This window comes from Crocuta crocuta, unplaced genomic scaffold (genome assembly GCF_008692635.1).
Source record: "Crocuta crocuta isolate KB4526 unplaced genomic scaffold, BGI_CrCroc_1.0 scaffold61, whole genome shotgun sequence".
In the NCBI taxonomy this organism is placed as follows: Eukaryota; Metazoa; Chordata; class Mammalia; order Carnivora; family Hyaenidae; genus Crocuta; species Crocuta crocuta.
The window spans coordinates 10,661,021-10,674,179 of record NW_027528369.1 but is presented as its reverse complement, the minus strand read 5'-3'; the positions used below and the strand labels follow the sequence as shown (position 1 = coordinate 10,674,179).

Here is a 13,159-nt window from a genome sequence, read left to right as displayed (position 1 = left end):
GGCGCCCGGGCGCATGCGCAGCGGCGCCCTTCCGCCCACGCCCTCGTGCTGGCGCGCGCCTGTGTCGCAGCGCGGCCGCCTCCGCAGGACGTGGGGACTTTGAAGAGCTTTTCCGGCTGGCGGCGGTTGTCGAGCCAGTGCGGTCCCGGAGCAGAGGGAGGTGCTGCGTGTTTCCTGCTTGAATTGCAGGCGGTGCGCGTTGGGTGACACCGACCCTCCGCGGCGGGGCACCCCGAGGCGGTGTAGGCCGCCAGACCCCCGCACGGAGACCCCTGCGTCGGCCCTGGGTGCGAATCGTATGTCAGTCCCGCTGTCATGTTTTTTTAAAGGAAAAGTAGCTTTCAGAACGGATCAGTTGAAAAAAAGGGCGTGTTATTCCCCAGAGTCTACGGGGCCGCCCGAGGTCGTCTGGAGCCCTCCCCCGCCGCCCGGAAGCTCCTGGGCGCAGCCCGCGGCTGGTCCTCGGACGGCCTTGCCCCTCCGTCTTCTCCAGGCTTTCTGTAAGGAGCCCAGCGTTGGGAAAACAAACGACAGTTTCCCGTATGTCCCAGGCTCATACTTGGTGAACGGCCTGTAGCAAGTTATCAGCCACCCAGGGATCAGTGGACAGGGTTGCAACCAGCGATTTTAAGGCTGTAAGTGCTGTTACATTTCTGTTGTGCTCTGGGCCACCACGTAAAATATGTCTTTTTTTTTTTTTAAGTTTATTTAATTTGAGAGAGAAAGCACCGAGCAGGGGAGAGACAGAGAGGGGGAGAGAGAGAGTCCCAAGTGGATGCTAGGCTTGAACCACAAAACCGAAACCACGAGATCATGATCGGAGCGGAAACCATGAATCAGACTCTCAACTAACTGAGCCACCCAGGTGGCTCTGTAAAATAGGTTTCTTTTATTATTTTTTTTTAATTTTAATGTTCGTTTTTGAGAGAGAGAGCTGGAGAGGGGCAGAGAGAGGGAGACAGAATCCAAAGCAGGCTCCAGGTTCTGAGCTGTCAGCACAGCTGGAGGACTGAGCTGGGCTCCAACCTACCAATGGAGAGATCATGGCCTGAAGCAAAGATGGATACTTAACCCACTGAGCCCTCCAGGCACCTTGGTAAAAGGTTTTGTAATCAAACCAGTAGTTGGGGGCTGGAGGCAAGAATTGACCTCAGTCAAGGGGCGCCTGGGGGGCTCAGTCGGTCAGGCATCCAACTCTTGGTTATGATGTCACAGTTCTGTGAGTTCAAGCCCCACATCGGGCTCTGTGCTAACAGTGTGGAGCCCGCTTGGGATTCTGTGTCTCCCTCTCTCTACCCTTCCCCTCCCGACACTGTCTCTCTCAAAAGAAATAAACTTTTAAAAAAATTGACCTCAGTCAAAATGGAACACTCCAAATGTAAGCTTGCTGTGCATGATAAGGGAGAGTGTGGGATTCTGGGACTGTAATGGCAGCACGAATTATAGGCACAGCCTCTTAGGAGCTGTGGTGATTAGGGGACTTCGTAAATACTTCTGCTCATAGCTGTCCCTCAGGCGGGAGGGAGCCGTCTTCTCTCCCAGATACACTGCGCTCCTCTACGCTGTGTTTCAGGTTTAGAAAATAAAGAAACACCTGGTCTTGGAGAGGAACAGGCAGCTGGATGTAACCACAAGTGACTCTTGACTATCTGGCTCGCGGCTGGCGGTTTGGCCCCATCCCTGCCCTCCGCAGATAAGCTGATGGGCAGGTGGCTTCGCAGAGCCTCCAGAATGCCAGGAGTTTCTGCCAGCATTTCATTTGCGCTGCACCTGCCTACGCACCGGCCGGAACGGAGTGCTGCCTGGGCTCATGGGCCCCAGGAGAGCCGCGTGAGCGGATGGGAGGCCGGCCCTGGGGTTGTGACAAAGCCAGGAGCTCCCCCACCCGCGGCCCTGTAGGAGAGAACTGCCCGCCTGCCACCACCTGGCTGTGTGACTTGGCCATGCCGTCCCACACACCCTCTTCGGGGGGACCCCCTGGGATGGAGCATGCCTGGCACTGCTGTGATCTGGCCGGCTCGCTGGGGCACCTGCCCGAGGCGGAAGCCCTAGGAGGCCCTGAACGGCTCCGGGGAGAGCTGCATCCTAAAAGGGCTTTATACGGGGTCTTGTGGGGTCCGGAACTGGCATCTGAAATGTGTCTGCCCGTGTGAGAAGGGCATCTGGGGACTCAACGGTGCCATCTGTGTCCACTCTCCAGTGACCAGCCAGCAGCAGGAGGGACACGTGCCACACGGCAGGGGCCTGGGCACCTCCAGTGCCGTGGCTAGTGACCGTGCTGCCGTGCTGCGTCGGCCTGTGCCGCTGTAACGTTCAGTGTCACTCCTGGAGAGAGGGCCTTCGGGGTGACTCAGGCTCGGGGGCCGCTCCTTCCTAGGAAATTGCCCCCTCCACACACACACCTACAATGATGGAGTCCAGCAGCCACCTCTGCGAGGTGTGACCCCTGCCTTTTAGTCACAGCTGACTGGACGAGAGGTGCACAATCAGATCCTCTCCTGGGACCCGACACTCTGGCGTAGCGATCAGCCTTTTGTCACCTCTGGGTGTGGGAAGTGAGATGGATTAGGACAGCCACCTTGCGGCATGTGTGTGGTGACAGAGTGAGCAAGGGACCGTGTGGCCCAGGGACAGGCAGCCACACACAGCAGCTGTATCAGATGGGCTGTAATGGTTTCCGGTTTGCTCTCCTGGTAGACCCACCGCCCTTCACGGGGGCCCTTGTGTGAAGCGGCCTCTAGCCCCTCCCAAACCTTTGCCTCTTTTGCTTAAAGTGCTTCTGAGTGGGTTTCTGTTTCTTCCAACCCCAGGAGGCTGGACTAAAGCCTGGTCAAAAGGTTGTTCCATATGAGACTGAATTAATAACGGTATAGAGTCTGGAATAAGGGAGGTGAGGGGCACCTGGGGGCTCAGTCAGTTGAGTGTTCGACTCTTGGTTTCAGCTCAGGTCACGATCTCACTGTTCAGTTCGTGGGTTTGAGTCGCGCTTCGGGCTCCCCACTCATAGTGCAGAGCCTGTTTAGGATTCTCTCTCTCTCTCTCCCCCTATGTCTCTGTCCCTCCTCTGCCTGTGGCCTCTGTCTCTCTCAAATAATAATAATGATTTCAGGTAAAGAATGTAAAACCCAGTCATGAGGTTGAGTGACTGGGGAGCCCCTTTAGATCTGAGGGTTTAGGGAGGCCTCTTGGAGAAGACGGTACCTGAATGGCAGGAGCAGCTGACTGAGGATAGAATAGAGAATAGAATCCAGAGCACCATCCCCATCGTCATCGTCATCGTCATCACCATCAGTGTCATTTTCACCACACCCCAAAAAAATAGACTTGCAGTAAGGTCTGAGTTTGGGTGACAGCCATATCTGACTGACCGTAACTTCCCTAGACCCCATCCCTCCCTCCCCCTCCCGCATCCTAGTAGGACACGTGCTTGGCATGAATGACTTCACCTCAGCTGCTCTGCCCTGGAGCCATTTGCACATTACAGCCACCACCCAGGGGTGTGCAGGACCTGACAGTTTTCAAAGCAGTTTCAGGAAACAGTGATGGCCAGACTGTTGAGGCGTGCAGTGTGCAGGCCCTGTTCCCCATAACTGGAATAACATACCTGTCTCACCCTCACGGCGAACCTACAGGCCAAACCCCGTTTTTGGGTGAAGAGGCAGACTTGCAGGGCATAAAGCTGGTGCGCCAAGGAGCCAGCTGTACTTGCCCAACTCCACTTCGTTGGCCACTCTTCCTTCCCCCAGAGACCAGACGGCGCTGGAGAGTAATGGTGGGATTCAGGCTCTCGGTGGTCCCCTGGACCCTGCGTATAGCCTGTTGCAGCCACAGGCAAGGTTTCCGTGGTCTTGGCTCATAACGCCCGTAGCCAAGCGTGGAGGCAGCGTCACCTTCAGTGAGGGCACTTGGGTCTCAGCCAGGATCAGCCTGCCCTTGGCTCACTGTCCACCAGACATCCTTGGAATCCATTACGCAATAGGACAAATGGGCCTGCTGGCCACCAGCGGAGTGGTCTGGAGGCCTCGGTCTCCCCTCCTCCCCCAGCCTCCGCTTTCAGAGAATATCAAGGTGGGGATAGGGCGCCCTGTGTCCTGATCCACGTGGGAGTGTCCAGAGCAGCACCGCCCAACGGAAAGGTAGCGGGCCGGGCGCCTGGATGGCGCAGTGGGTTGAGCTTCGGACTCTTGATTTGGGCTGGGGTCATGGTCCCACGGTTGTGGGATTGAGCCCCGCACTGGGTTCTGGGCTGAGTGTGGAACCTGCTTGGGATTCTCTCCCCACCCCTCCTCTCTCCCTCCGCTGCCCCTTGACGTTCTCTCTCTCTCTCTCTCTCTCTAATAAAGGAAGCAATGAAGCAGGAGCCACCACCGGCGTAGTTTTAACTTTCTAGTAGCTACATTACGAAAATAGTCAGGTGACAGTAATTTAAAAACTTTGTGTATATATATATTTATTTATTTTACCCATTATATTCCAGATGTTATCATTTCGACGAGCAACCGATATAAACTTTATTAATGAGCAGCCGGTCCACGGTGTTCGCCACCATCGGCGTCGCAATCAGCGCTGGGTCCTAGTACTGAACTTTCTAAGTGCAGCCCGTGTTTTACAGCTTACAGCACATCTCAACTTGGAACACGCTCAATTTTCATAGAAATGCTTGATCTTTATTTAGATTTCATGAGATTTGCAGTTGGAAATGGGTTCACGTGCCCGAGCTGTTCTAAATAGACTCCAGTTTTCCAATTAGCGCACTGAGCGTCTGAAATTAACCAACAGGGAGTGCGGGGGAAGCAGCGCAGGAAAGCGCGGAGCGAGGCGCGCGGGAAGACCCGGGCCCCCCACCCACGCCCGGCCCTGCGGGCGCGAGCACCCCACCCGCGAGGCTAGCCNGTGGGCGTGGGCAGGGCTGAGGCGCGCGCCCAGAGTTCCCACTCCACGGGCGCAGGGGGCGGACCCCTGGGACCCAACGGGGTCGCCTAGGTCGCCTCAGCCCGAGGGTTCTGTAGGCCTCGCCCCTCCTGCCCTGCGCCCTGCTGCCCTGCCCTCCGTGGGAAGGCGACCCTCGTGAACATAAGAGCCCCCGGGGAGAATGCCTGGAACCGCACGAGGACCCTGCGGGACAGTCAGAGGCGCCGCCTGAACCCCGGGGGCTCGCTTCGCTGGGAAGACCAGGCCCGCCCTCAGCAGGTGCCCACCTGGCCGAGCTCGCCGCGCCTCCCTGTGCCGGTGCAGGGACTGCCGTCGAGGGGCCTGTAAATGTCACCAAACGAATTTGGGGGAACCCTGCCACAAGCCACCCCCGATCCAGGTGAGTTCGACGTGGGAGGCTCCTCCCCTGCAGCATCCGCGCCGCTCCAGCCAGGTGCTGGGCACCTTGCAGGGCTGGGGCCACGGCGGGTGTCCCCTGGGAAACACTACAAAGGGAGTCGGGAGGTTGGCAGGGGCGCTCTCGGCCTGCCCCCTCGAGCCACCTGCAGACCCAACAGGAAGACAGGGGCTCAGCCTGCACGTGGACACTCCACCGCCCCGGCCTGAGGAAGGGACACGTTCCCCGTCCCCTCCGGGAGCAGCTGGCCGGGGAGAAGCCACCGCACCCCCAACCCCAGCTTACCCCGCTGCACGTTTAGCTCATCACAGCCCTCCAAACATATGCCCTTCCTCCTTGAAAAAGCCTGCCTCTCCTCTGTCCCCACGCGTGCCCGCGCTTTGGCCGCAGCGTGTTTGTCCCAGATTGCACCTCGGTTTTATCCCCTCACACATCCATCTTTTGCTGGTAAAATAGCTGGCAGGGTCTGCTTCTAAGGTGAACATCCCACACCTTCAACAGGTCTGCAAACAGGTGCTGTGCAGTGACCGTCCCCTGCACCAGCCGGGCAGAGGCACACTGGGTGGGGGCGTCCTTTCCTCTGGGACCTGAACTCAGCAGAGCAGCCGGCAAGGAGCAGCTCTCGGGAAGCCGGGGCTGGGCCGGTTCTGGCAGCTTGGCTGAGAGCGGGGCGTGCAAGGTGGCTCCGGCCTCAGACGGCATTTGGGCTCCTCCTAGGGCGACGGAAGGCTACACTCAGCAGTGGCAAGACCAGGCTTCAGATTTTAAAAGACTGTCCCACCGTCCCTGCCGGGCTCAGATGGTTCGGCGTCTGACTCCTGATTTCGGCTCAGGTCATGATCTTGCAGTCATGGGTTCAAGCCCTGAGTCAGGCTCTGCACTGACAGCATGGAGCCCGCCTGGGATTCTCACTCTGTCTCTCTCTCTGCTCCTCCCCTGCTCTCTCTCTACCTCTCTGAAAATAAATAAGTAAACATTATTTTTTAAAATAAAAAATAAAAGGCTGTCCTGGCTGAGGCAGAAGCCTGAGAGGTGGGAAGCAGAGAGGGGCTGAGGCCGTTACTCGGACAGAGCGTATGACTTTGGGGCACCCGGCTGGCTCAGCTCTTGATCTCAAGGTTGTAAGTTCGAGCCGCACATTAGGTATAGAGATTACTTAACAAAATCTTTAAAAAAAAAAAGGCCTATGACTTTGGATTGGACGGGGTGGGCTCAGGATCAGGTCAGACGCTGGCTGGCCCACCCACCCGTGTGCATGGCCAGGGTCAGCGGCGCCTGCGCCTGTGGCGCGCCTGCATGGAGGGCGGCGCTCAAGGAACAGGAACTGAATGGACAGCAGCAGAGCAGGACGTAAGCGCGCACGGGCGGCCCGGGCCCCGGGCTCGGCGCTGGCGGGAGGGCGGACAGGAGCGCGGTGGGGCCAGACGGGGATGGTCACCAGCCCCCCGAGGGCCGCTGGTACCACAGAGCGGCTTGGACTTGGTCCTGAGGCTCGCAGGGAGGGAGGCTGTGAGACATGCGTTAACGGGGGCTGCTGTGGAGGACGGTGTGGGCGGGAGGCCTGGAGGAGGCTGTGCTCCCTGCCGAGCGAGGCCACAAGCGGGCAGCGAGGAAGGGCTGAGCGCAGCCCGGCGGGGCCACCAAGTGAGCAGCTCTGGCCCGTGGTGAGGGGTGGGGGCCTCGGGACCCGACAGGGAAAGGGCAGGTTCTGGGGCCCCTGGAAGCTTTCTGCCTTGGCCTGTGAGGGGTGCCGTCAGCAAGGCAAGCTCCCCTGTGCTCTCTGCCCCGGAGGGGCACCCCCCCCCCGCCCCGCGCCAGGCACACGAGGGAGAAGGCTGAGGGCCACCTCCAGCCCCCTCCCCCGGCCCCCCGCCGCGTCTACACTCCCCGTTGTCAGGTCAGCTCGAATAGAGATGAGTGCTGCGCCTTGGGAGGGACGCTCGTAGGCCAGGGAGACACTGAGGTTTCCACAGCCGCGATGCCGCGGTTGTGCGGGGGACATAGCCCACAGCTGGTTGTCTCTCTATTGCACAGTTTACCCCGAGTGTCCCCATGACTCTGTAATTAAAGACCAGCTCCGTGACGAGGCCATTAAATAGGTCAGGAAACTCAAAGGAGCCAGAGAAGGAAGGGAATCCTGGTGAGTGGGAGTAATCCGAGCAGNTGGGCACCACCCTCGGAGGGGGTGGGGGGCGGGGGCCGGGGCGGGGTCTGTCCCATTGTCAGGTCAGCTGCCATCAGGAATCACACCGTGTCCTCGGTGGGGGCCTCTCTCCATCTGGATTGCCAGAGAGCAGGGCCCAGGGCAGGGCTTTGCTTGACGGGCACCCGGAGCCTGTGAGAGCAGGGCGCCAGGCGGGATGGAGGGGCCGGTGGGAGACACATCTCAGCTCAGCGCTGGTGGCTCAGTCACACGTGGCCGTTCCCCCAAAAGCCAAGTAGGTCACATCTCAGGACTGTCTAGGGAAGAAAGGAGAAGAGTGTTTCCACTGCCCCCATGGGTCAAAGGTCAGCTACACTCCCCTTCTGCCTTGTGCATGCGGTCAGGGTCAGGGCACAGAGCTCTGGGTGGAGAGTGGGTGTGGGGGGGGCACCACCAGGGTTGTGTGATTCTGTCGTTTGTGGCCGCACCGAGCTGGTCGCCAGCAGTCAGGATCAGTGGTCAGCACCATACAACGGCATCTGATAAAGACGCTGACCTCGCACCCACTCTGGAGGGTTCTGTGGCCGGCGATGCGTTGACCTGGGGGTTCAGAGTCACCTGAGGAAGGGCCCTGGGGAGCCCTCAGGCTCATGGTCACAGGCAGTCACATCCTGGGGGGCCCACGCAGCTGGAGTGAGTGTGGTAACCCCCTGGGCGGTCAGGAAGGGCTGGCAGAGGAGGGGACTGCTCAGGTGTCCCAGGAGATTGAGGAGAGGGAGATGCCACTCCCAGCAGAGATGTGACAGCAAGGCATCTGGGGGCCCCGAGTGGCCCTGCGTGCCTCACACAGGTGTGCAGGCCACGGAGCACTGTGGCAGGTGGCCAGGGCACCGGGAGAGCGTGCCCAAAACCCTGTGGGCGACCCAAGACCCTGGAGAGGGTCTCCCCAGCCTGCCGTCTCCTCTCTCTGTTCCCCCCAGAGCCCCTGGGTGGGAGAGGACCGGTCCGCCTGCTCTCCGTTGGCCTTGGCCGTGCTCTGCTCTCAGAGCTGGGGCCCTGCTGCCTGCTGTCCGCTGGCTGCAGGCACCGGGAGGCTTTGCTCCCTTCCCCGCAGCTGAGCAGGGGCCACAGCGGGGCGCCTTCCCTCCTGGAAGGGCCTCCCTGGGACCCGCCAAGGGTGTGCAGGTCGGCCGCAGGGTCAGGCGCCGCTCTTCACCGGGCTCACGTTGTTAAAGTGTTAGACCCTTGGGTCTTAGTGGTTTTCTTGAAAACCACAGGTGCGCTGCTGATCCCTGGCCTCAGATCCTCATCGATGAACGTGGCGATGGCCCGTCTTACTCAGTCTTCGCGTCCTCCAGCGGCGCGTGCTGGCCACAGGCTGGGGGTGCGGGGTGAGCAGAGCCCGCGGGTGTGAAGTCGCCGGGTGGGGGCTCCTCGCTCTCGCCAGATGGGGGCTCTCTCCACGCTTGACCCGTTGCCTCTTCTTGCGTTTACCTGCTTTGTGCAGGTTTCGATCCCCTCTCCCACGGCCCCTCCTCTCACCCTAAAAACGGGTCTGGATGGTGGAAATAATCCCATTTCCTAGGGGGAGCCATGCTCCCCGAGGTCAGGCGCCCTCTGTGATGCGGCCGCTGGCCTCTGCCGCTCTGTGCCACCCCTGGCTCCTGCCGTCCCCCCGGCCGCCGGCTCGGTCATCCTTCCTGCCCTCGCAGGCGGAGCGGGAGAGGCAGCAGGCGCTGCTGTGGGGCAGGCTGTGGAGGCCCGGACGGGGCGCCGGCCGCCTCTCTGAAGCCCCTCACCCTTACTTGCCTGTGGGCCTGTCTGCCGCAGGACGCTGGGCACTGTCATCAGACTTGCTGCTGCAGGCCCGGGCCGGGTCTGCGGCTCCCATCCGGCCATCCGCCCGCCCTCCATCACGTCCCTGCGGCCGTCCCGTCGCTTGTACTGCTGAGGGGGTGGGGGGTAAGGAAACTGCGGACAGACCTTCTAGAAGTTGGGTATGTGGAAAATGTTGATTCCTCATCAGGTGACCCTCACCACCAGCAGGTGTGGCTGGGGACCCGCTGGATTCCCGGTAGAAATGTGTGAGGGGCTCCTGGGCGCCGGCACCTGCTGGCACATTTGCGCACAGTGCGCTCCGGCCCGGGGTGGGGGCGGGGGCCAGGGGGCAGCAGGCAGGCTCCAGACCCGACTTGGGGCCGCTGCTGACTCTGGGCCAGTCACGTCCGGAGCAAGGACAAAGCACCTCTTCTCCCCTGGATCGCTTCCGGCTCTTTGTTTCCAGGAAAGGGGACACCGAGTGGGAATGTTCTCAGGGAAATAAAAAAAAATAATAACTCCCCAAAAGTTCATCAGGTCCTTGGCCAGGAGTCAGGAAAACAATATGCAGAAGGAGAGAATGTGGCTGCCTCTGGGGAGGCTCCTGGTGGGAGGCAGCCTCTGGGCGGGCCGTGCGTGTGTTTCTGCAGCTTGCTGTTTATGGCGTTAAAAACCCACGATATAAGACTCATCACTGTCGCCCTTTTAAGTGGGCGGAAGCAGGGGCATTAAGTACATTCACAGTGTTGTGCAATCACCACAAGTATTTCCTGAACTTTCTCATCTTCCCAGACAGAAACTCCATCCGCGTCAAGCACTGGCTGCCCGCTGCCCCCTTCCCTCGGCCCTGGGAACCTCTCATCTAGTTTCTGGGTCCATGAATTGGCCTCTTCTGGATGTTTTATGCAAATGGGATCGCGCAGTGTGTCTGATGTGTGTCCTTGGCACGCTGTGTTTTCGGTGCATGCGAATTGCAGCATGTGACCGACCGTCTTTTCCTCCCCGAGGCTGCGCGGGCCCCGTGCAGGCGGGCCACGTGCGCTCCTCCACTCCTCTGTTAATGGGCGCTTGGGTCGTTTCCTCTTGAAATTAAACTTTTAGGGGCGCCTGGGTGGCTCTGTCGGTTACGTGTGTGACTCTGGATTCCTGCTCAGGTCATGATCCCGGGGTCGTGTGATCGAGCCCTGTGTGGGGCTCTGCGCTGATCACGGAGCCTGCTGGGGATTCTCTCTCTCCCACTCGTGCACTCGGTGTCTCAAAAAAAAAAAAAAAAAGAAAGAAAGAAAAAGAAAAAAAAAGGAACAGTGAACATAGCAGGGCTCTACGTTGTGGGATAGTAGGACAAGAATGGCTTTGGACCTGGAATCAGAAAGCTGGAATCAAGGCCTGGCTTGTTCTGTGGCGAATGACCCTCCCCCCTCCACGTGTCATCTGCAAAGGATCGGGGACGCCTGGCTGAGATCCCCCCTGCCGGCAGGGAGGCAGGCCAGGAAGCTCTTCTGAGAATCTGTTCCTGCTGTGTTCCATTTAAATTTATTTCGAGAAACGTGATACCGTATGTATATAGCAAAAAGTCTGAACAGCACACAAGAGTATTTCAGTGACCATTATGTTTCCTTCCCACCCTGATGGTGTGGCCTCACCCTATGCTCTCTGTGTGTCTCCGCTTCTCTCGGCCTCGCGGGCTCTCTCCCTGGGCTGTAATATTGTATCTGAGAGGTTGTTCCAGGCGGATACAGAGGGCGGCTTCTCTGCTGCAGGATACACTGTAATTTATGTGATGTCTCCGTGGGCGGTTGTTACATTTTGTCCAACCTGTTGCAACTCACGAGTCTTGCGCACCGGGCATTCTGTTCCTTAGGGAGCACACCTGTCCGGGCAGTTCTGCGCCTCCCCCGTTCCTTGTGGCCTCCGCTTGGGCGCCAGCGGGGAGGGTCAGCGCTGTGAGCCGCGGCCCCGAAGCTGTGCGGGCGCTGGGGCCCTGCCCGCTCTGGACGCCCCCCATCCCTGTCCTCTGCGGCCTCCTCACCCCCACTCACCCTGCTCTCGCGGAAGGGTCCTAAGCCTTGTATCCTAAGCCTTAGAAGGACTTGCCGTAAAGGAGTGGCTTTTAAACTTTTTTTGCTTCATTTAAACCCTTTAGACAAACAGGTTATCTTACGTTCCTCCCCATATGAAACAGCTGTTCCCCCTGAAGCCCTGGGGTGGGGTGGGGTCCACACTGGTCTTCCTACCTACACACAGATTTCAAAACCACTGGTTTAAAGTATCCTTAGGGGTGTGCCTGGCTGGCTCAGTCAGGCAAGTGTCTGACTTCGACTTCGGCTCAGGTCATGATCTCACAGCTTGTGGGTTTGAGCCCCACGTCGGGCTCTGTGCTGACAGCTCAGAGCCTGGATCCTGCTTTGGATTCTGTGTCTCCCTCTCTCTCTGCCCCTCCCCTGCTTGTGCGCTCTCTCCCTCTCTCACGAATAAACACTTAAGAAAAAGAAAAGATTAAAGCATTCCATAGAATCCTCTCATGTCAGAGTAGGGAACCCTCAGGGATTACTGACCTGAGTCTTATTTTACTCCTGCGGGCAGAGCGCAGAGAAGGGCAGCGGTGAGCCCGGACTCACACGGAGCTGGGGTGCCCTCTGTGCTTCTGCTTTCTGACACCATGGACACGTCAGAGGGCAGTGCGCTGGGCCAGGAGTCCTCCCCGGGCGGGTGGGAGGGGCTTGGAGGTTGGGACTGTGGACGGCGGACGTGGAGACCATCCCTTCACGGCCTGTGCAGGTGGAGGTTAGTGTCCTGAGCCTGGAGCCCCTCCGCCATCTGCCCCCGTGACTGCCCCGAGGGCACAGGAAAGGGCAAGGGAAGGCCTCCCCGGCTCCCGCTATTCCGCCCATTCCCCGCTGCTGGTGTCCTGGGAGGGCCTTCCTCTCCATCTGCCCTCCCGTCCCTGGCCCACGACCCGGTGTAGGACGCCCACGGGGGTAGCTGACGGGACAGACGACACTCGTTACTTGTCAGTCCGCCGTGAGGGGCTCCCTTGCATCTTCACAGCTGTGCTGCCCACGCCCCCTGGCCTGTCTCATGGGTGCTCTGTGAGGCAGAGAGTGGAGGGATGGCTCCGGGGACACAGAGCCAGCAGCCGTGGGGCCCACGCGGGCTAGCCTTTTGGTCATCTCTGTTGATCTTGATGCTTCTTAGAGATCTTGGCCACGGCTCCGGCCAAGGGATGGCCCACGGTGGCCGGATTCTGGCTGCCCTTTAAGGTGGTGCCAGCTGCCTTCACTAGAGGCTGGGACTAGCCAGCACTCGCAGGTGGGTCCTGGGGCACCCAAACAGCTGGGCCTTACATCCCCATACATCCCCACCTCCTCGGGGCTCCAAGCCGCACAGGGTTCTAGAAAAAGGCCAGGGTCGGATGCGAGGCCAGCAGGAATGGAGGCAGGAGCCGGCAGGCAGAGGAGAGGCGGGAGGAACCGCGGCACTGAGCAGCAGACTTCCCAAAGTCGGGCTCTCCGGCTTCGGCCGGTGGGAGCAGGGCCTGCAGCCCAGCCTGGCACTCAGGACCCAGGGTGCAGCCACACTCCTGCGGGCCCTTCCCCTCGCTCCTTTCCAAGCTCGCCTCCACGGTGGCCAAGGCCAAACTGAGGCGGCCTGGCCGACGTGCCCAGCACGTCCTGGAGCTTCTCCAGCCGCGGGGACGGCAGGCCCAGGCGGCTGCTCTGGCGCCGGTCCCTGCATCTTGCAGCCCGGCGACCCGGGGGCCGCCCCGCGCCACCCCGCGGTCTCCAGGGGGCGCTCTGCGCCCACGTCCCGGGGAGCAAAGCGAAAGTCGCTCCAGCCACGCGGGGCTCACTGGCGCGTGGGGCGCTGCC

The 13,159-nt window shown here is 60.0% G+C and overlaps 1 protein-coding gene across 1 annotated transcript in view; it reads right to left on the bottom strand.

Moving 5' to 3' along the window:
• CDT1 (chromatin licensing and DNA replication factor 1) overlaps nt 1-15 on the bottom strand; it is a 3,876-nt gene extending 3,861 nt beyond the window's left edge. The window contains exon 1 of the mRNA XM_077754190.1: nt 6-15. Within this exon, the coding sequence (XP_077610316.1) occupies nt 6-15 (10 nt within the window). The remainder of the gene's footprint in view (nt 1-5) is intronic.
• Nucleotides 16-13,159: the final 13,144 nt, after the last annotated feature.